The sequence below is a fragment of the Camelus dromedarius genome, chromosome 22 (genome assembly GCF_036321535.1).
Source record: "Camelus dromedarius isolate mCamDro1 chromosome 22, mCamDro1.pat, whole genome shotgun sequence".
Lineage (NCBI taxonomy): Eukaryota > Metazoa > Chordata > Mammalia > Artiodactyla > Camelidae > Camelus > Camelus dromedarius.
The window spans coordinates 10855805-10877721 of NC_087457.1; the positions used below are offsets into that span (position 1 = coordinate 10855805).

The 21917-nt window shown below is 46.3% G+C and overlaps 1 protein-coding gene across 1 annotated transcript in view; it reads right to left on the reverse strand.

Moving 5' to 3' along the window:
* GPAT4 (glycerol-3-phosphate acyltransferase 4) overlaps positions 1–16593 on the reverse strand; it is a 28171-nt gene extending 11578 nt beyond the window's left edge. The window contains exons 1-2 of the mRNA XM_031440045.2: positions 16445–16593; positions 5985–6979 (exon numbers count right to left, since the gene is read on the reverse strand). Coding sequence (XP_031295905.1) covers positions 5985–6149 — 165 coding nt within the window. The 5' untranslated portion in view covers positions 6150–6979; positions 16445–16593. The remainder of the gene's footprint in view (positions 1–5984; positions 6980–16444) is intronic.
* Between the last annotated feature and the right edge of the window lie 5324 nt (positions 16594–21917).

Below are 21917 nucleotides of genomic sequence, written 5' to 3' on the forward strand. Positions count from 1 at the left end.
TTTATCCATTCATCTACTGATGTGCACTTAGGATGCTTCCATTATCTTGGCAATTATAAATAATGTTGCTGTTAATAGTGGGCGTTTATGTATCTCTTTGAATTAACTCTTATTTTGCGGCTGGCTTTATTCCAATAACTATGTAAGTTTAAAAAGCTAAAGCTCTAAACGTCCTTAGAAACAATGAATAGTACATAGATGTAAATTTTTAAAAATATGTGAGTATATTGTATATATGTATTTACATATAATATATTGGATATGTGCACTCAAATTGTGACAATTCTACCTAATAAAACAGAAAAAAAAATGATCGTGTTTGGATATCCCGGGGAAAAGTGAGACTCCCAGGTTCTCATTTCCCCACAAGCCGCCTCTCCTTCTCTTGATCTGAGATGCCGTTTACCACGCTCTTAGGATCAGTTACTTAATTATTCCCTTTGCAGATTCTCCGGGACGGAGACTCTCCCACACAGAGACTGTTGGGGCACAGAGGATGCTGCACTCTTGGGTAACAGGAGACCCGACACAGCCCTTGGCAGGGGAGGCGCAGGCCCAGCCCTTAGATGTGCGGGTGGGGCGACGGCGCATCCCTGCTGGTTATCCATTCTTCTGTCCCTGAAGGTCAGGAATGAATCACACACTGCCGCCCACGGTGAGAACACACACCACCCCCAAGCCCCGCGTGCGCCCCTCCCTCCCGCCCTCCTCCTGCGTCCTGGGATCGCTGCCCCCTGGTCCCTCAAGCTTCCTGTCCCCCAAGTCCTCTTGAGCCACCCGGCCACAGCCACGGCCGCCTCTGGGCCAAGCCACGACCTCCGTGCACTCCCCTGTTCAAAAATCCTCAAAGGCTTCTCAATTCCTAAAGACACAACAGGTTTTATAACCTACCTCATTCCCTCCGTGCACCCAAAGGCTTACTCCTTGGAACCAGGTACAGTCTCTAAACAAGACTGCACTTTCTCACCTTTATCCACTGTGCTTCTAGAATGCTTTTTCTTTTTTTAAGATCCAGTTCAAATGCCAAATCTTTCGTGAAATGTTGCCCACGCAGTTCCTGCAGTCACACATAATCTTTGCCTGTGTACCTTAATTGACATCATGTTCTGAATTAGTTAACTTATGCACATATCTGTCTTTCCTTCTAAACTGTAACGACCCGGAGGGACCGGGGCCAGAACCGACTGCACCTACATTCCAGCAGAATCTGAGAGTGTGCCCCGCTCCAAACAGGCAGTCGGGAAGGGCTGCATTCAATCACTCAACTCCCAATACTTCTCTTCATCGAGGTCTCATATGAAAAGATGGGCCTCGAGTGACAACCTCAAGCTGCCTCCTAGCACCCTTTCCGCCGCGACCACATGCTCACCTCCTTGAGCTGGTGCGTTAAGCCCCTCACGGTCACGTGACAATCACCCTTCCTGCTGGGGAGGGAGGGCTACTTGAGAGCGTGACCGCTCTGTCCGCACCCACGTGAAGGAGGCATCGCTACTCCCACGCTCTAGGGAGGGAGGCAGACTGGAGGGTCTGAGGACTTAGGTCAAGTTTCAGAGGTGGTAAGAAAGGTCTAACCCACCACAATCCCACTGCCTGTCCAGTCTCTTCAACTTGCTCACCACCATCGCTGGCTCCCGCCAGTTCCACTGTGGCATTTAATATCATAGTCAGTGACAACTGTCCCGTCTTCTCTAACCGGACCTGATCAACCCCTTCCGCAGCAGGCAAGGAAACTCGGGTCGTTTTTTTTTTTTTTCATCTTTCTCCTTTTTATCCAGGCTTTCTTCTCTCCTCTTCCAAATCATTCTCAACTCAGTTGAAAGTCTACTTCTAGGAACTCTAGAACCTTAATAATCATCAACACTGTACTGAGGGTAAATCCGAAGCACTAAAATACTTGAAATAACATGCTACCCTCTGCCGCGATTCAGCATTACTAGGATCTGCACTGAGTTTCTTCCAGGAGAAGACATGACCCACCCACACTCTCTACCCCCTCTGGCAGGTTTACCAAGGTTCCTTTATACAGAAGGGTGAGCTGATCGTGGGACTCAGTCATCCAAAAGCACCGGTATTATGTACTGCATGGACGATCAGACAGATTTAATCATCTTTATGAAGATTATCTAGTAAAATATAAAAACGGCTGGTAAGACCTCAAAAGGAAATGTAGACACACACACAAAAATATATATGTATGTACTATTCAACACAACTACAAAATATGAATGCATAATGCCAAGTCTGAAAGGTAATACATACAAAAAAATTTTAAGGTGCTGTAAGCTGTGAGACATGAATGAATGTTTAAAATTCTTTCACATCATATTATTTGTCTAGTAATCTATTGCTGTGTAACAAAGCACCCCATAATTCAGCGGCTTAGAATACCACTACCATTTATTTTGCTCATGAATCTGCAGATTGCACGAGGTCTGGCATCAGCTGGATGGTCAAAGGCAGGGGCTGGACTCCTCCGAATGCCTGCTCACTCCAAGTGCAGCAGCTGACGCTAGCTGTCACAGCCCGCTGCGACCGTGAGCTGGGACACGTGGCGGCCAGTTCCAGGACCAAGTATCCAGGGTCAGAGAGAAGGTTTATTGCCGTTTTTACCTAACCTCGCATGTCACCCAGCGTCATGTGCATCACATCCTGTTTGTTAGAGACAAGTCACTAAGGCAGGTCCCCATTCCTGCGACGGTCAATCAGACTCCACCTTCTGATGGTAGATGTTAGAACCACTTGGGGAGCTTTCTAAAAATGCCCACCCAAACCACTTAAATCGGAATTTGTGGGGAGATTCTAGTGCTCCCAGGTAAGTTCTTTTAAAATGCTCCCCAGAACGATTCAGATATGTAGTTAGGAGGAGACCCAGGGAATTCCAACAATCTCTGAGCTTCCTTCCAACTGCAAAATTACATACAGCACCCCAATTCAGGAATGGATGAAGAGGATCAAGATGCAAAATAGAAGTCTCTTCTTTATTAAAAAAAAAAACCCACAAGTTTAGGTGTATTTTAGATGTACACACGGATACACAGATGTAAACTTCGCAAGATCTAAAACCAGCCTGGCCCAAGCCTGTCCTGATGCATGAGATGGTTATGTAAATAGGTACTCTGTGCCGCCTGGTTGCATGACTGAATAAATATAATGCAAATCCTCCTTTAAAAAAAGACAGTTTGACCAAATCTAACTTGTATCTAATACTACGCTAATAAAACTAGCATTCAGTTCTTAACGTCCATCCAGATCAACTGAGAGCAAAAACCCTTCCCAGAGGATGAGAAAGGACCAGAGACTCCTACAGAACCACCCTGGGCCCTGTGCTGGGATACATCAGTGCTCTCCAGCCCACCTCCTTATCCAAGCTTATAGCCAAGTTGTAATTATCCAGGAAGCTCCACAGGACAGGAGCCACAGGACACCCAGGGCCCTGGGTGCCTCACACACACCTTTAGGAAACAAAAGGTGCAAATCTAGTTCTTAAAATTTGAAACCTTGAGATCACAAATGGGTACACACACACACACACACACACACACACACACACACACCCTTTCCATTACCACTTCTAAATCACTGGGCCCCAAACCAGTGATCTTCAAGATACGGTCAGCAGAGTATCTGATGGCTCAAGATTACCTGTCCCATGAATTAGCCCAACAAGAAGTATTCAATGAATTTTCCACTGTATCACTATAATCTACATTAAAAGTCACAAGAATGTACATTTGAAAATACAGTCATGAAGATTTAATAGACTATGCATGCTATTAATTGGGAGGACATTTTCAAAATGGAGTAGGCAATATACATGGATTCCAAGCCTTCTGTTCCACCCAAAGTGACTCAAATTTTTAAAATTTAGCTACTACAGAAGAACTCTGATCTGATATGTTTTTAAAATAAGGCTTTCTGGGAGGATATGGCCAAGTGGCAGAGTGCGTGCTTAGCAGGCATGAGGCCCGAGGTTCAATTCCCAGTACCTTCATTTAAATAAATAAATAAATAAACACAAGGCTTTCCATAGGTCTCCGAATTAGTCACTTGCTTACAGACTTGAACAGCAGCTAGCCAGCACTCATTGTTGCCTCCGGGAAGTTTACCAGCTCTTCCAGGGACTCTAGACTGGTGTACGTTTTCCAGTGGCAAAAGGGCACAGTAGTTCCATGGTCACAGGTAACCTGGATTCTACTGAAGATTTTCTTGGACTGAGATTTCAGGAAATTACATTTCCTGATTAATTGAAATGAATACTATGCGTTAGTGAAGAAGCCAGTCCGAAGACTGACTGGACTACCACTCCTCACACTTGAATGTGCTCCTGGATCTTGCTGGCATGCGGACCCGAATTCAGCAGTCTGGAGTGGGCCCAAGACCTCCACTTCTAACCAGTCTTAGGTGACACACACTGAATGTGTCACTGTCACCGAGCACTGAGTAGCAAGACGATCCCAGAGACCGTAAGTCGTGCTCAGAAACCTTGTTACTGAACACAGGTTCTCCAACAAGTGCAAGGACACCACAGGGGCGTCACGGACAGCAGCCTGAGGGTGAAACACCCCACGCAAGTCCACCGATGGGTGGATGGATCAGCAAATGATGGAAAAGACACACAGCGGAAAATCATTCAGCCAAAAAAAAAAAACAACCCCAAAATGCTGAAACATGTGACCAAGTTAGGCTAAACGGAAGGAGATAGTCACAAATGAGCACATTTTATATAATTCCACTAATATGAAATATCCAAAAAAGATAAATCTAGAGACAGAACACAGACTTGTGGTTGCCAGGGGGCGAGGGAGGGAAACGGAGCCAGGAGGGGTACTGCTTAATGAGTATGGGGTCACCTTTGAGAGGGCCAAACGTGCTGTGGAACTACAGAGAGACAGGGGTGGTTGTACACTGTGAATACAGGAAATGCCACTGAATTCTTCCCTTGAAAATGGTTAATTTTATGTTATGTTATGTAATTTCACCTGGATTTTTTAAATACAAAAGATCATATTCTTACATGAATATTAAACACCAAAACTCAAAGCTCATTAATATACATAAAAAATATTTCCCACTGTAACGCAGCACTTCATATAGCTCACTTCGCGTTTCTGAGTCACTATTTCTTCATTGATAAGATATGGATATCCTTTCTGTCCAAGGCAGAACTATCAGGAACCAATGGCAAATGAATGAAATTTTTCTGAACCATAAGACACTATAGGAACAAATAAAACTGTATCATTTTTACTATTAAGAGTGCATTTCTCAAATTATACATGGTCTCAGCTCAGATCACCAGAAAGTGATCCGGTGACTACTGAAAACAGATATTGCTAATAAATTACCAAATCTCTAAACAGATATTTAAAGGCTTGTGGCCCAGATCAACTTCCAGGAAATATCCCTTCTCACCCATTTCCTTAGCACTGTGACCAGTTCTGCTCAGCAATCTAATTCCTTCCTTAAGTTCTGACATATGTTAAGAAATATATTCTTCCTCTCCTCCATCCTTAAGAAAATAAAACCATTCATCAAAGGCCCTTTTCTGTTCATCCTTTCTGTCTGCAATGCCAGAACCTGTTTAGGATAAGCACATCTTATAGAGAGAAAAGACTCTCCCTACTGACCAGTGATGGACTCTGTGACGCAGCAGCTCTGAGTTGACATAAGAAGAGGGGGCGTCCGGCAGTGACTTTCTCTTTAATTGTAAGCCCCCCCCTTTGAAATTAACAGGCAAGATGTGGAGTCACAGAATAGGTTCCTTTGCTCAGACAAACTGAACAAATACTTCGGCTCAAAAAGACTGCTGAAGGCTCTCACAAGCACATGTTTAGTTACTCTTTCGACGCAAAGTGCCACTTCCCATCTCCTTTCTCCCCCCCCCCGACAGAGAGGTGACAATCACCCAGACAGGAACAACTCCTGCTGCTGACTGCACTTGTCCCCTCCTCCGGGAAGCCACCATTTGTAAACGGCATACTCACTGCGAAGATCTTTAACAGGGTTTTCATGTAGAGCTTTCGGATACCAAAGGAGACTCCAAAGACGGCGGGTACGATGATAAAGACGAGGAGGAGGGTGAAGAGGACGGTCAGGGAGATGCCCAGGAGGTTGACAATCAGGCTGTCAAAAGGCAGCAACAGGAACATGGTGCACGATGCAGGCAAGGCCAGCGCCCTCCTCCCCACGAACAAAGCCCAGTCTCAGATGGTCCTCGTGGACAGTGGCAGCTGGGGGAGGGACGCCAACTCCATTCCAAAGTTCACATCACTCAACCGCGACCCCGGAGCAGAGGGCTTGGGAGTGGAATGACAGCAAAAGAGGCCACCAAGGGCCCAAGACCGTCGGCTCGCCCCAGTAGAGAGGGGCCGTGCGCGGACAAGGCAGATCAACCTTCAGCACCAGCATCCAAGTCCGGGCTGGGCGTCTGGGCGAGTGAGCGGCAAGGGCGCGGTCTCTGCTCGGCGACCCTACGTGGCTCCCAGAAGTTTTCCTTTCTTCCCTGCCCCAGAGCATTTAGCAGATAAATCTGTCCTGAAGATCCGTCATTGCCAGAACTACCAAGAAGAGTTCAGCTCGGTGCCAGAAAAGTCCTGGCAACCCCCGTGGAGGGGGGTGACCAATGGCACTTCACACAGAAGGCTCGTCAATGTCTATACGCAGAAATTAAATAACTGTTTTCCTTAAAACTCCTTCATAAGCTCAAAACTGTGTTCAATGTGGAGAGTTCACCTCTGGCCCCATCCTTCCTCTAGAGGGGCTCCTGGCACGTGCGGCTTCCAGGACCCTCCTGCCCGGGGGAGCTACAGTCTCCGCCGGGAGGACACGGATGCTGGCCCCAAATGTCGCATGCCGCCCGCGGTGACTGTAATTCCAGACACTTCTGGCACTGGTTTCCTCTGGATCCTCTTCTCCCTCGGGCCCCCTTCTCAGCGGTGACCTGGGCTCTGGGCAAGAGGCTCCTCACATGCTGCCAAAGCTGGAGGTGGAGACAAAAGCACCATTAGTCAAACAAACCCGGAGGAGAGGCGGCCACCCGTGTTGGGGCGGGGGCGGGGGACGTGTCATTCTGCCCTCCTAGCTCAAAACTACCTTGAACAATAAATTAAAATTCCTGCACGCCAGGCCCACTCTACAGAACTTGTGAGAGACAAATCTGGACTCACGCGTCAGAATTTGGTGCTCTGAGTCGAAGGTACAGACGTGCTCCTTCATTTTTATCGACTGGCCAAACTGATAGCACCTGCCAGATTTCTAAGGCCGTCCCAGCAGAGGTTCAGGAAATTAGATGTATTTCTGAGACTTAATCAGTTCAATTCCCTGGGTCACTGTATTCCTTAAACCTGTCCAACTCCAGCCTAATCTCAGGGCCACCCCTCTGTGCCCCTCTTCCATCCATATTCCCCTTGGCCAGCCCCAGTCGGGGAAAGAGGCAGCAAGACCCCTCTGTCCCACTGGACAGCTGCTGTCACACAGGCCAAGGTGACCCTGAGTCCCATGGACCCAAGGTGACCGACACGAGGGTCACTCTGACTTCCCATGCCAGAGTTTACAACTCCTTTCTTTGGATCACAATCAGCTGAGAATTTCCAAGGTTACTCTGGGTTCATGTCCCCAAAACATGAGAGAACACATTTAACAATAAAGTGATTTCTTCACCTAGTTCAGAGGCTGGCACACCAGGCCTACAGGCCAAATCTGGGCCAGTTTTTATAAGGTTCGTGACCTAGGAATGGTTTCTACATCTTTAAAGAATTGTTCCAAAAAAAAGAAAAAGAAAAAAAAAGAATAACACATGACAGAGACCATGGCTTGCAAAGCCTACACTATTTACTATCTGACCCTTTACAGCCAGTCTGCTGAAACCTGACCCGACTGCTCCCGCCTCCCTTGGAGGCAGGGAACGTCCCCTCGATGTCCTCCACCCCTGCGTCCCTGGCGCTCTTGGTAACGAGTGCCAGACTGCAGAACACTGAACAGTAACTAGCCAGACGAGTTACGTGGCCAACAGTAAACAATCCTGTGAATTCTTAGAAGTAGAGAAAAAGCCAGCAAACCACGGTTATCACGGAGCCTCCAGGGACACCCAGAGGGACTGGTGACTTAAGGCCCCTTAACAGACTCTGATCTCTGGAAATTTGGGGTAAACGCTCACGTCAGGACTCAATCACACCAGAATTTCTATATAAATGCTCAGGAAGGGGAGGACACCCCTCTGCCTCAAGTAAATCTAACTGTGACTCCTTAAGCACAAGGCAGGGGAAGCCAACAGCTCAGGACAATAGTTACTCCTTCTAATTTCCTCAACTTTCAGCCAAATTCACTGAGAGTCATTTGGACCAAAGTTCCCCCAAGAACCCAAATGGTCCCGAGAAAAACGAAAGAACCAACTAGTTCTGAACCTTTCAGGAGGGAAGATGGCTTCATCCTAGGAACGTGACAGCCCCCTCGAAACTAACAAAACTTGCAACCCACTGAATGGCAGATCTGGGCCCCCCACAGCCCACTTCCCAGGGCTCCCCAGTTCCCAGGGGTGACTAGATCATTCAACGGATATTCACTGGGCACAAACTATGTGCCACGCTCCGTGGTAGGCACTAGGCACCAAGCGCTGACCAGACAGGCCCAGAGACAAGCACTGAACAAGTAAACGGACACGAAGTCCTGATTTCACACTTTGATGACTGTCAACAAGAGAGTCCTGGACGGGAAAGCAGAGGGAAGAGACAAATTTAAATCGGGCCATCTACACCAGTTCTGGCCCCATCACCAAGCAGGGACTCGTGACGCCCAGTTACAGAATGAAACGCTTCGGCTCAGGCAGCTCTTTGTGACCCTGTGACACATCCTACAGGTCAGGAGACCATACCTACGACCAGAGTATGTCCAGAGGGATGCCACATACCAACTCCAGGAAAGGAAGATACGTCATTGCCTTGGAGGCCAGGCTTAGACTCCCCGCGATAACACATTCTTATAGCGCACTAAGCACCATCAGTCACATAACAGATCTCAGTAAATGGTACGTATTATCACTTCATTCTGATCAGAAGAAACCCAGAGCAGTGTCCTCAGTTCTAAGGACCAAACTTTAAGAGGCCTAGACAGAGAGGAAGGCATCTCAAGTATGTCACAAAACCCACAAATCAAAAGCTACTACGTAGTGCCTAGCAAGCACTCGGTGCTTCGTAAAAGGTTAGCTGTGAAGCGGAGAAATCTGAATTAAAACTAGAGTGAGATGGCAAAAAGCACTTTTTTTAATAAACCTCCCTATGGGTGAAAATACCCGCCGAGCCTGCGGGCTGGAATGTACAATGGTACGACCTCTCTGTGGAACAGTTCAGCTGTAAATCCATACACCCTCAGGGCCAGAAATCCTACTTCTAAAAACTGATCCTAGAGATAAACTGGAACAGTAGTTCTCAACCAGGGCTGATTTTTGTTTTTTAGCTCCTTGGGGAACACTGGGTAATGCATGCAGATGTTTTTGGTTGTCAAAACTTGGGGTGGGGGTGCTCCCGGCAGCCAGCGCGGAGGACAGGGAGGCCACTAAACCTGCTAAGATGCACAGGCCACCTCCTCCCACAGGGAATTACCTGGCCCCAAATGTCAACAGTGCGGGAGGTCGAGAAACCCTCACCCCGCTGAAGCACAGTCAGAATGATGTCTGTGCACGGTTACTGACTGCAACACTGTCTGCAACGTCAAAAGAAACACCCAAGTCCACTAACAGAGGCTGTAATGGAATACTAGTCATCTGTTAAAAAAAATTAAACAAGAGACACTGACACATCTACATACTTGCTGACAAGAAACAATCTCCCACTTTTCGGGAGAGACCAATGCCCTAGGCGTGCGGTGCCTGCGATCACTTAGGTTCCAAAGAACTTGACTCGGGGAGAGAAGAGGAGACTCACCTGACTTTGTAGTTAACACTTAATGCTTTGGGGTCCTTTGTTTGGCAGGGAGAGTTGGTAAAGTGAATAATACACTATTTTTGGAAGCTAAGCTTGGACAGTTTGAAAATCTTGGGCAGTGTTTACCCCTGGAACTGTACCTTAAAAACCAGCAGAGTAACAGAATATTCTGTTGTCCAGGGGCCCACTGAAGTTTTTAAGAAATTCCAGGAGACACTTCAGTGTGGGCAGGTCTGTTAAGACAGCATAGCCTCTTGACCTGGGAGGCCCTGAGACTGTTCCAGGTTTCCTGTAAGTTGGAAACTTGTCATAGTAACACTAACACATTGCTTGGCCTTTTTTTTTTAACCATTCTGAAGTCAACTGGATTTTGTAACCATGAATGGAAAGCAGCTGCCTATGAGAACCTAGATGTCTTATTAAAGAGATTCATGTCAGTTTCTGATGTATTCATGAATTATAATAAAGATGATTATATATATTAAAAAAAAAAAAAGAGAGAGAAACAATCTCCCAGTCAGATGCAGAACAGTGTCCACAGTAAACATCAGCTCTGAGGGAGGGAGGAAAAGGACAAATATCCGGTTTCTATGTGTACTTTGACTGATCCCTATTTCTGGAAAGGTACACAGGAGACTGGCTACAAGGAGCTGCCTCGAGGAACAGAAGGGAGGGGGTCACTTTATCTTTTCGGTACTTTTAAAACTGTATTTATCATTCTGAATAGGAAATAGTCTCATGATTCAAAAATCAAAAGAAACACATCAGGGTTTGAATCCTGACTTTACCACTTAACTAGCAGTGTGAGTGTGACTTTGGGTAAATTACTTAATCTCTTTAAGCTTCTGTTCAAAAACACATACTAAAAAGACTGTTTAAATGATGAGATAATCGATGTAAGGCACTTTTCACAGTGCTTACAACAAGGTTAATGTGCAAAGTGCACTATTATTATTACTATTCTAAGTTCCTGTTATTGTGAAGGAGAAGAGGCACTTGAAGGCATTTGCCAATAAGTTATGACACTACACTGGTAAGAAATCTGTTTTCAACACCACTTCTGCCCCCACGCTGTTTACAAGCCCTACCCAGGATGGCTGGTGCAAACCTGGACTTCGTCAGTCAGTCACTGAGAATTCTAATCCAAGCTCTTTAAATGGCTCAAATTATTGAGCCCTGGAAGAGTTAAATGACTGAGACAAGTCACCAAATTGGCCAGTAACATAGGCAGAACTAGAACTCAGATCTGATCCGCAGTCTAGTGGCCGTTCTGCAAGCCAGGCTGGCCTCTCATTTGCTCTGGGGTGGGTTACCCTTCGGAGGACAGCCATTCATTTTCCCTAGTCTCCTCTGCCAGGTCATAGACCCCTCAAATGCCCCCATTCTGATGTGATGCTAAATAAACACACCTCATGAAGGCGATGTGTACTGGGGTGACTTTAATGTCCAGTGTACGGAGCAGAGGAGTATAAGAAATCTGCTTGCGAAGGACACTACTGCTTAGGAGGAAAGCGTATGTTTCCAGTGAGATGGGGCAGCCCAGAGCTGCCTGGGGAAGTGAACCTGACTGCTGAAAATCCAGGGGCACACTTGGAGCTAACAGCAATCCTGGATAAAACAAATGGCCCAAGACAAAGCCAGGCCACCACAGGCCACAGGATAATGCAACCCACTAGGTTCTTAAGACGACAGGAATATGGTCAGTTTCAGGGTCTGGGTCTTAACTACAGTCATTCTGCCCTCAAGTCCTTTCTCCTTGCCTAGAAAGGCCTAATGTGAGTTGGACTTGGGTAATACGGAACGTAGCACCAAATTCAACCTAAAGCAACATAATTTGCAAAGCTGGAAAAGAAAAAAAAAAAGAAAGAAAAAGGGACCAAGATAAAGGATTGATGCTCCAGGGCCATCCGTCTGAGAAAGGACAGCTTGATTTGCTGGGGCTGTAAGCCCCAGGATGGTTCATTACCCAACCTGAACCCTGCTCTGTGCTCAATTTCAAAATCAGTGCTTTTACATTTGAGTGTTGCATGTGCAACCGGAAGCAACTTTCTGGTCTTCTTTTTTCAAAAACGTATATCTGGTTTATTTTACTCGCCATAATTACTCTAAGATTCGTTCATGCCGCTGCACAATCCCTGCTGCTGCTGAGCTGAACCCCCGAGGTAGAATCTGCCACAGTTTCTCCAGCCACTCACCTACTGATGACATTGGGGTCGGTCCAGTCTGGGACTGTTACAGATAAAGCCGCTATCTCCGAGCCCTGTTCCAGCATACACTTCCACTTCTCCTGGGGAAAATACCTAGGCGTGGGATGAGGGAGGTGTGTGTTTAACTCTTTATGAAACTGCCAAACGGGTTTCTGAACTGGTTGTACCATCTTGCATTGATCCCCAGTTGTGCCTGGAAGTTCCATTTTACTCTACAGCCTCACCAATACTTGACACGCTGTCTTTTTAATTTCAGACGTGCTAATGGCTGAAAGATTTTAACTTCTCTGTCCCTCACAACCAATGATGTTAAGCCTCTTTTCACGAGCTTATTTGCCATCTCTGTATCTCCTCTGGTGAAGTGCTCAAATCTTTTGCCTGTTTTCTATTATTTTATTTTTGAGCTCTGTTACTAGCCATTTTTAAAAAGCTTCCCCCCCCCAATGACTAAGCAGTCTTGTTTAAGATGAGAAAGTGTTTCATCACAAAGGCACAAAATTTGTGAAACATCAGACTTCTTTGTTCAGCTTGCCACAAACTTGAAACAAACCCTAACTGTGCAAAGAAAAATCACTGAAACAAGAAAGAAAAAAACCAATGATCCAAACCACAAACCCCACTGTAACCTCAGAACCGAGTATCACCAAGAACATTACATGTTCCTTCATCCCCATGTTCAAAGGCCAGTGGTTCTGTGCTGTCCAACAAGGCAGCCGCTAAGCCCACGTGACTCTTGAGCACTTGAAATGCCGCTCGTCCAAACTGAAATGTGCTGTAAATGTAAAACAGACACTGGAATTTCAATGAGTCAGTGCGGAAAAAAAAATGAATGCAAAAAACAAGGTCCTATTGTATAGCACAGGGAACTATATTCAATACTTCATAATGGTCAATAATGAAAAAAGAATGTGAAAAGGAATATATATATGTAAAATATGTATATGTAAATATATATGTAAAAATGAATCACTATGAAATTAACCAGAAATTAACACCAGAAAGAAATTAATGCAACATTGTAAATCGACTGTACTTCAATTAAAAAAAAAAATGTAAAAGATCTCAATAATGTGTACATTAGTTGAAGTGCTATTCTGGATAATCTGGGTTAAGCAAAATACATTATTAAATTTACAACAGTTTCTTTTAATTTTTTTAAGTGGCTACTACAAAATTTTAAAAATTACATTGGCTGGTATTATGTTTCTACATACATTTACAGCACGCTTCACAAACTTTTTGGTGGGGAGGTAATTATATCTATGTATTTATTTACTATTAATTAATTATTTTTTTAAATGGAGGGACTGGGGATTGAATCCAGGACCTCAAGCATGTTGAGCACGCGCTCCGCCACTGCGTTAAACTTAAACCCCCCTTCCCCTGAGCTAATAGGAGGCTCACTCCAAACACACGAACAACTATTCTGCAAGACAAAATAAAACGAGCATCCAAAGACAGCAGCCAAGCTTCTGTGGCTGGATGGCCTGTTTGCCCATGGATGTGTTTTAAAGGCGAGAGTACCTTAAAGGAGTTAGGAAAAACTCCAAGCGCTTGTAACGTTCCTCCTCATCCTAAAACTCTGTGCCCTTAGAAAGCATTCATCATGCGACTGGAAGTGTTACCATGCAGGGAACTGGTAGCATGCGGACAGGTCCTCCCCATGAATGAAATGCCACAGGAAGGGGTAAATGACATGCCATAGTAATGAACCTCTAGTCTACCTGAAGAAACAGTTCTGCAGCGCAGCTCAAGCTTTACCAGGACCAAATATTCTTCCGCAAAAGAGATTTTTAACATAGAAAGTAACCTATGATGCGCGCACAAATCAGAGATGTGGCTTATTCTTTAGCAGAAACCAGTGAGCAAGTCAGGCTAGAATCCTGGCAGACTAAGTAACCACAGCACTCCTTCTGACATGACAAACACAAAATCCACAATCCCGCCACACGCATGTCTTCAGGGGTAATGATTTTCCAAGACACCCAGAAGCTGCTCATGTTAGCCACGTTTCCACACTGGATGTGGAGGGCAACTGCCACATTTAGGTCACAAACTCACAAAAGGGAAGTCCATCCTGAAAGTAAATCTATAAACAATTATGCGTACCAGAGACACTGAACTTACTAGCAAACTCAAAGTCTATATGCGAGGGCTCCCTTGCTCACCGCATCCCCTGGAGGCAGACTATCCCTATTTTAAGGGTAAGAAAACAGGTACAAGGACAAGTACAGAATTTACCTGTCTTTCTTGAGATAAGGAAACTTAAGAGCAGAAAGCATAATAGCAAATGCAGACCATGGGTTTCTCTAAAAAAATAAAAGCCCAGGAGAGGGGAGGATATATAGCTCAATGGTAGAGCACATGCTTAGCAAGCACAAGGTCCTGGGTTCAATCCCCAGTCCCTCCATTAAAATAAATAAGGAAACAAATAAACCTAATTACCCCCCCCCCAAAAATGAGCTTTTTTTAAAAAAAGAAAAAAAAAGTCCAGGATTCTTAACTTCTCATGGCAAGGAAGGATGTTTTATGGGAGGCTGCTACTGTTCTCTCTGCCACCAAGACCAAAACATCAGGGGTGCACTCCAAAGAACCATTCCAGTTTCCCTTAGGAACCCCTTATTAAACAGCTGTGAATGTATTTCAATCTTTGAAAGCTTGCCTTTAGTCTCAGTTTGGTATTCCTCTTCTAAGGTCGGCATTTTCCTGTGTTTCCTAAATGCTCTGATGAGAACGCCTTGGTTTGTCCCAGATCTAGCTTAAGAAAAATTTAAGGCCTCTCCCCTAGTTTTATTCCTTCGGAATTTGGTGGAAAGGTTCCTATTTACCCACCCAGACCCCTCACTGCAAGAGTTTTCAGTCATGGCCCTTCCAAGCATTTCTTTCCCGAAGGAAACGAACCACAGGCAAGCTGCACTGTGCAGGAGAAAGAATAGATGCGGAGCTGGGAGATGTCCTTTCCAGCCTCGGTTCCACCTCTAATTCCCTGATGATCTGGACAAGTCACTGAACCTCTGTGGACCTTGTGTCAAAAATGACAAAGTTAGACCAGATGATCTGAAAGTTCTCATCCACACTTTATGTTGTAACCTGTCCTCCAAGCAGCCTGATCATGTGATATCCTTTTCTGGTCCTTCTTCAACGCTTTTATGTGTTTCTGAGTTGAAGGGCGTATAATGGTAGACAATGTCCCAATAAAGCACGTTATGACTTCATTCCATAGTAAGATTTTTATTTTGAATCTCAAGCTACTTTTGACATCAAAGATTTATCTCAGAGGCATTGGGGGGTGGGGAAGGGATGAGACCCGGTGAGCCATAGATTAGTTATTTATGGAGGCTAGGTAATGGGTACATATTGGTTCACTATTCTATCTACTTTTCTATGTCTGAAATTCTCCATAATACAAGGCTGAAAAAAAAAATCATTGTCAAAGTGAGAAAGGAATGCCGAACTGGCATTAAAACATGGCTCTTTTCTACAGTCTCTGGCATAATGATAATTGCTTTTCACACCACTTCTCTTGGGTTGAGATACAATCTACAAGCCATGAAACTAAGCAGGGGTACTCAGGGTTCGGCCAAAATTAAGGACAACGAACCAGGAAGGAAATTCTTCAACTGATCTCAAGAAAGTTATCAACGGTAAGATACACGGCACAGAGGCCATGAGCAGTGAGGCACTGTGATCTAGTACAGCGTGGAACTTGCTTCCAGCGCTACAGGGTACGTTTCATAGTTATTTTCCCTAACTTTTCAACTGCAAAAGTTAAAGGCCTATGTGAATCCGAAAGTGAGGAAATAAACAAGACCCCCTGATGGGAGGATGCTTCGCAAGGCATGCAATCAGAACGGAAAGGCAAGGGATTTCGCGGCTTCAGACATCCTTAAGAAAGCAAAATGGGGCTCCTTGGGAGAACGAGAGAGGAAAACGTGCATCCCAGGGAAGCCAGAGAACCTAAGCAATTCAGGGGAAGGCGCCTGCCAGCGATCTCTGACACAGGCTGCGCTCCCCGACGCTCGGAGGGCGAGCCGCGGGGACGGGACTCGGGAGGATCCGACGGGAGAGGGAACGGCCTCCGGGCGCGGGCGGAGGGCGCGGCAGGGTCGCGCGCGGGCCGCTCCACCGCGCAGGGGCGGCACGTTCCGGCGCCGGGAAACCCCAGGCAGCGCCAGTGGTGCCTCCGGGCGCCCGGGCGACACAGGGAGGCTGTCCCCGGACCATAGCCCTCGCGGGCCGCGAGGCCCCGAACCCCAGCTCCGCCCCCGGCTCCCCCACGGCCAGTGACCTTCAGGCAGGGGCCGGCCGGGTCGTACTCACCGACCGCGAGGCTCCGAGGCGCCAAATCCCTCCGCGTACCGTTCCTCCCGCCCTCGCCGCCGCCGCCGCTGCCGGCCGAGGTGTGCGTAGGGACGTGCGCGCGCCCGCCCTTTGTCTACGCCGCTTTGACGTGACCCTCGCGTCCCATCCCCTCCCTCCCGCCGTTTAACCTCACGCCCCGCACTCTCGCGCCGGCGCGCGCAGGGCAGGGCCGGGAGGGTGCCTGGGGGCGGGGCCGGGAGGGGCCAGGGGCGGGGCCCTGGGTAGATGAGCAGACGGGGCGCCGATCGGTGGGCTGAGCAGGCGGGTAGGCGGGGAGACGGGGCACTAAGGGGCGGGGCTATGGGAAGGCGGGGCTCCTGGGAGACAGGCAGACGGGACCCCAAGTGGTGGGCCCGGGAGGCGGGTCGCCGAGGGGCGGGGCGTCGTGGGGCGGGCCGGGAAAGCGGGGCGCCAAGGGGCGGGGCGCCGCGTCACTAGCACCAGGTGGGCGCGCTCGGGACCCGCCGAGCCGCCCCCTGGCGGGCAAGAACTGCTGCCCCGGCCGGGCCAGCTGCTGCAGAGACCAGTATTGTGCGCCCTGGGTTTCCTGCTCCTCGCCTGGCGCGTCTCTGAGACTCCTGCTCTGAAAAGGGGAGCACTTCCTAAAGAGGGGTCTCCAGGCCTCTGAGCTGCGCGGGGGCCGAATACTGTCTAGGGCCCTCAGGGTACACAGACAGGGTGAAATCAGCCCTGATGAGCAATCAGACTTCCCTATGAAGAGGAAGCCGGTAAGAAATGGGTTAATATAATTCCCTTAGGCTCCCAAGTTTGGTTTGCAAAGGTCAGTGATTTGGGCACATCTCTGAGGAATACAAATGGGAGAGAGAAAATGAGCAAGTAATGCTTGAGGAGTTAGACACAATTCTACAATTTAAGAATTATTCACCAGACTTGGGATGTAAGCCCAGGTTACACTCTCAGGTAGCTCTGAGGCACCGTTCTGAAGAGGTAAGGGAGGAGCCAGAATATGCAGGAATTTTTGCAAACAAACAAACAAACAAAACAAAACACCAGGTAGTTGAACATCAAAAGACTAGTGCTAATTAAAGACAAAATAGACATCTCAAGTTAATGAATTTAGCTTTTCTAGATTTGGGAAGATGCAAGAGTCTGGACTTAATGAAATTATTCCTTTGATATGCACCTTAACTATCCAGGGCCAGTATCCTGTTTTCCTCCAATCTGAATCCCCTTAGGGTGCACCGTAGTGGGTGACTGGGGTGGCTGGGGTTGCTGTGGTGGCTGATGCTTTGATGGTGGCAACATCTTTTGTTTACTGATATGGCAGGTGAAATTCTTTGTCCACACAAAGCAGGGTTATCTGTAAAGAAGGTCTGTTGCCTTCTCTATAGATAAACAGTAAATTCCTTGTCTCTTGTGAATTAGACTTTCAGATTCTGGGTAAGGATATTTTCACATTTCAGAATGAAAGTACTCTTGTACTACAAAAACCATACGAGTAATTTTTAAAACCTGATGAAGGATAGTCCATTAAGAGCCAGGGATCATAGTCCTCAGTGAGAAATTTAGTAACCTCCCATGATATCCTAACTGAGCTCATTTCCCTAAATACACCTGTACGATCAACAAGTTTGCTGTGTTTGTGTGTGTGTGTGTGCGCGCGCGTGCCACACGGTACTGTGAACCAGGAAGATACTCCTTTTAAAAGATAAAAGATTCCTTCCCCTAGTAGTATAATATTCTAAGTGTGCTGTATAACTGCTCTCCTGTCCAGTCACTTTTTATGTGGGCAAAGCCTTTGACATTTATTGAGAGGTGAATCCACAACTGTTTACTACACAAACAGCAACACCGATGCTCATTTCCAAGCCCCAAGAGAAAAACCCCAATTAAGCAAAAGTTGTCTTCTTTTTAAAACCGTTCTTAATTGTGGTAAAATACTGATAAAATGTACCAGCTTAACCACTTCTAAGTATACAGTTCAGTAATGTTAAGTATATTCACATTGTTGGCCAGCCCATCTCTAGAAATTTTTCATTTTGAAAGGAGAAAACTCTGTGTCTGTTGAACAGAAACTCCCCAACTCCCCTTCCCCTCAGCCCCAGGCAACCACCATTCCACTTTCTGTTTCTATGAGTTTGACCATTCATACTGAGACAGGAGAGAAGGGGGCAGGGCACAGCCCTTAAAGGAATGACACAGCAGTCAGTGCCAAGATGGCGGAAGATTCAACTCCCGGTAGACCTTGAGGTCCAAGAGGGCGGGAGATTTGACTCCCAGTAGACCTTGAGCTTCCTTATGTGCTCGTTGTAATACAATAGCTGCTAAATGGCACTCCCACAGGTGCCACAGCAGTTCCAAGGCTGACCAAAAAAGGTCAAAAAGTGGATGGTGGCCCAGTTCCTGGGACTCCCAGCCCTTTCCCCAAAGCAGTTGGAATAATCCTCCCACTTGTCAGCATATGAAGTCACCACCCATAGAAACTAGCAACAGCGCACTCCGAGGTGACCGCACTCTGTCTATGGAGTGTGTATCCACCCCATACCTTGTGGCCTCTCTGGCCTTCTGAGTCAGCCAGCACTCTGTGTGTGGAGTATGGACCTCTCAGAATAAATCTACTTTTACTCAACTATGGCTCACTCTTGACTACTTTCCTGGGCAAAGCCCAGGACTCTCACTTGGCGGGACACATCCCAGGGATTCGCCTGAGACCTGGGGCACAGCCATCCTCTTGCACCCCACTTTCCTGTATCAATTCCTCATTCTTATACCTCAGACAAGTGAAATCATACTATATATGTCTTCATTCAGCATAATGTCCTCCAGCTTCATCCAGAATTTCCTTCCTTTTCAGAGCTGAATAATAGTCCGTGGTCTGTATAGACCACATTTTCTTACCCCATTCATCCACAAGATGGACATTTGAGTTGCTTCCACCTTTTGGCTGTTGTGAATAACACTGCTGTGACGTGAACATACAAATATCTGAGATCCTGCTTTCAATTCTTTTGATTATACACCCCAAAATGGGATTGCTGGTTTGTGTGGTAATTCTATTTTTAATTTGGGGGGGAACTGCCATTTGAGATGCTCTACTCTGATGGTCTGGAGTTAGGAGGAGAGGTCCAGGCTAGTAATATAAGTTTGAAAGTTGTCAGAATATGGATGATATAAATGTTGGGTCAGATTAATATAAGAACACTGGGACTTAAGTAGAGACTTAGCAGTTAAGAGCAAAATGAAGACAGGTTTTCCAGTTTATATCCACACCGTGGTCCTCAGTTTGGAAATACACAGACTCAGTTTTGCCAGTTCACAGCGGGATGACCTGGTTCTGGGGACTGATCTGAAATTATTGAACATACAGAAGACACGGATAACGAGGTAAGGATTATTTATTAATGTAGGTGGATAATTGAAAATGCCAAATTAACTGGAATAATAGAACAATGTAACTGAGGTAGTAGAATCCATGGGTCAATTCTCACCCATAGCCATAGGAAATCTACTTGGGAAACCAAATCAGCATCAATACGTTGTTTGTTGACTAGAAAGTTAAAAAAAAAAAAAAAAGAAAGAAAGAAAAAAGGGAATGTTTGGCTCTAAAGGCCCTGGCAATTTGACACACCTCAACTTCAATTTATACAGAATTCAACCTGCCAAGCAGCTGAAAAAAACACTGGCTGAGCAGAGCATCCTCTTGGATGAATGTGGGAAACTACGCTTCACCCCAGCTCTCCATTTTCTAAAATTCGCATCCACCTGCCATCAGCACCTCCATTAAACCAACAGCTGCCTTCCTGAGACTCTCAAGGAAAGAGAGGGGAGCGTCAATTGATTTAATAATAATTCAGAAAGTCTAGTGGAAATCACATGCATAAATAAGGCCACTTAAGTGCAGCACAGAGCAATTTCTGGGAAATCATTGGCTCATCCTTTAGGGATTCGCACCAAGGGTCAACTCCAACAGGAAGTCTTCTCTGATTTCTCCCTAGGGCTCATTCTCCATGTGTCCCTAACACTCTGCAGGGACTTCTAACATTTATTTTTCATTTATTATTTATATGTCTGGCTTCCCCGATTGGACTGTGAATTTTGAAAATTCATCTTTCTGTCCCTAATAGTTAATACAATGTCTGGCACACAGCAGTTGTTCAATCAACGTTCATTGAGTAAGTAAAAGCTACATGATGTAACTACCAGAAACTGGACAAATTATTTATATAGTCAATAAAATCATGAACTAGTACTTAATGCGGCTAGTCATGAGGAACAGGTATCTCAGTTAATGATTTTAGTGTTTTTCTAACTATGGGAAGATGCAAGAATCCAGGTTCATAAAAAATTTCTCCCCAAATATTTCTAACTATCTAGGGGCTCATTTTGCCTGTTTTCCCAGAGCACAGAGTGCCTCATCCTGATCTTCACCCTGAATTTGAAAGGGAGCAGGACCCTCTGGGCCCCCACCCCCAACCCTTGCCTCGTCTCCCAGGCTTCCCTGGGTCATAGAAAAGCAGGCTCCAGCAATTAAGACAAGCCTACAGGCACTGGGGACTGCAGACTCTGACCACCTATCTCAACGATTAACTGAGATTACTCCCTCATTTCTCTTCAAAATGTTCATGGCTGAATAGACTCTTTGGAGATGGTTTGGGGGTAGGGGCAGTGCTGTGTCCACCAGATTGCAGGCATTCTGATTAAAATCAACTTTTCTTTTTGTTTCCAAGGCTTTTGCCCCCAGGAACATACCCCTGCCCCGCCTTCGACTGGAAACCAATTACCCTTATCTAAGTCTCAATAGGCAGCTACAGAGAAGAAATAAGAACTGGTTAGAACCAACAGAGTCCAAGATGATGGAGAATTTGACTTCCAGTGGATCTTGAGCCTCATTATATGCTTATAGTAATGTATTAGCATGCTAAGTGACATGCCCACCAGAGCCATGACAGTTGACAGTTGCCATGACAACAACCAGAAAAGCCCATGCAAGGACTGCAAAACTCGAACAGGGACTGATTGGCTCCATCGCACCTGGAAGGAGGACATGATGGCAGAAGCCTCTCATAAAAGCCCACGTGGCCCAGCCCGGGGCCGGAGCTGTCCCTACTGGTCATCTAAGCTGATGGCTCCTGGCTGGAGCATCTTTTCCCCTCTCAAGCACTTTTCCTTCTTTCTCCCTGATAGAGCACTTTCCTTCCTTTTCCTCTTTTGAAAAATAAAAGCAGTTTTCACTCTAGCCCTCTGCTTCAGTTGTGAATTCTTTCTAGCCTGCAGGCTAATTTAAGGGTCTCACTCCTGGCTAACAAATTCCTTGCAGGGTGTGTTGGAGGTCAGTGAATAACAGTGGCTAATGACTTGATTTTTGTAGAACTGGATGGTGGGGAGCATTCTTTATTTTACAGAGGCAACAGTTCAAAAAGCAGGCTCAATCTGGGTGATAGATACAATAGGGAAAGTGGGGGTGGCCGTA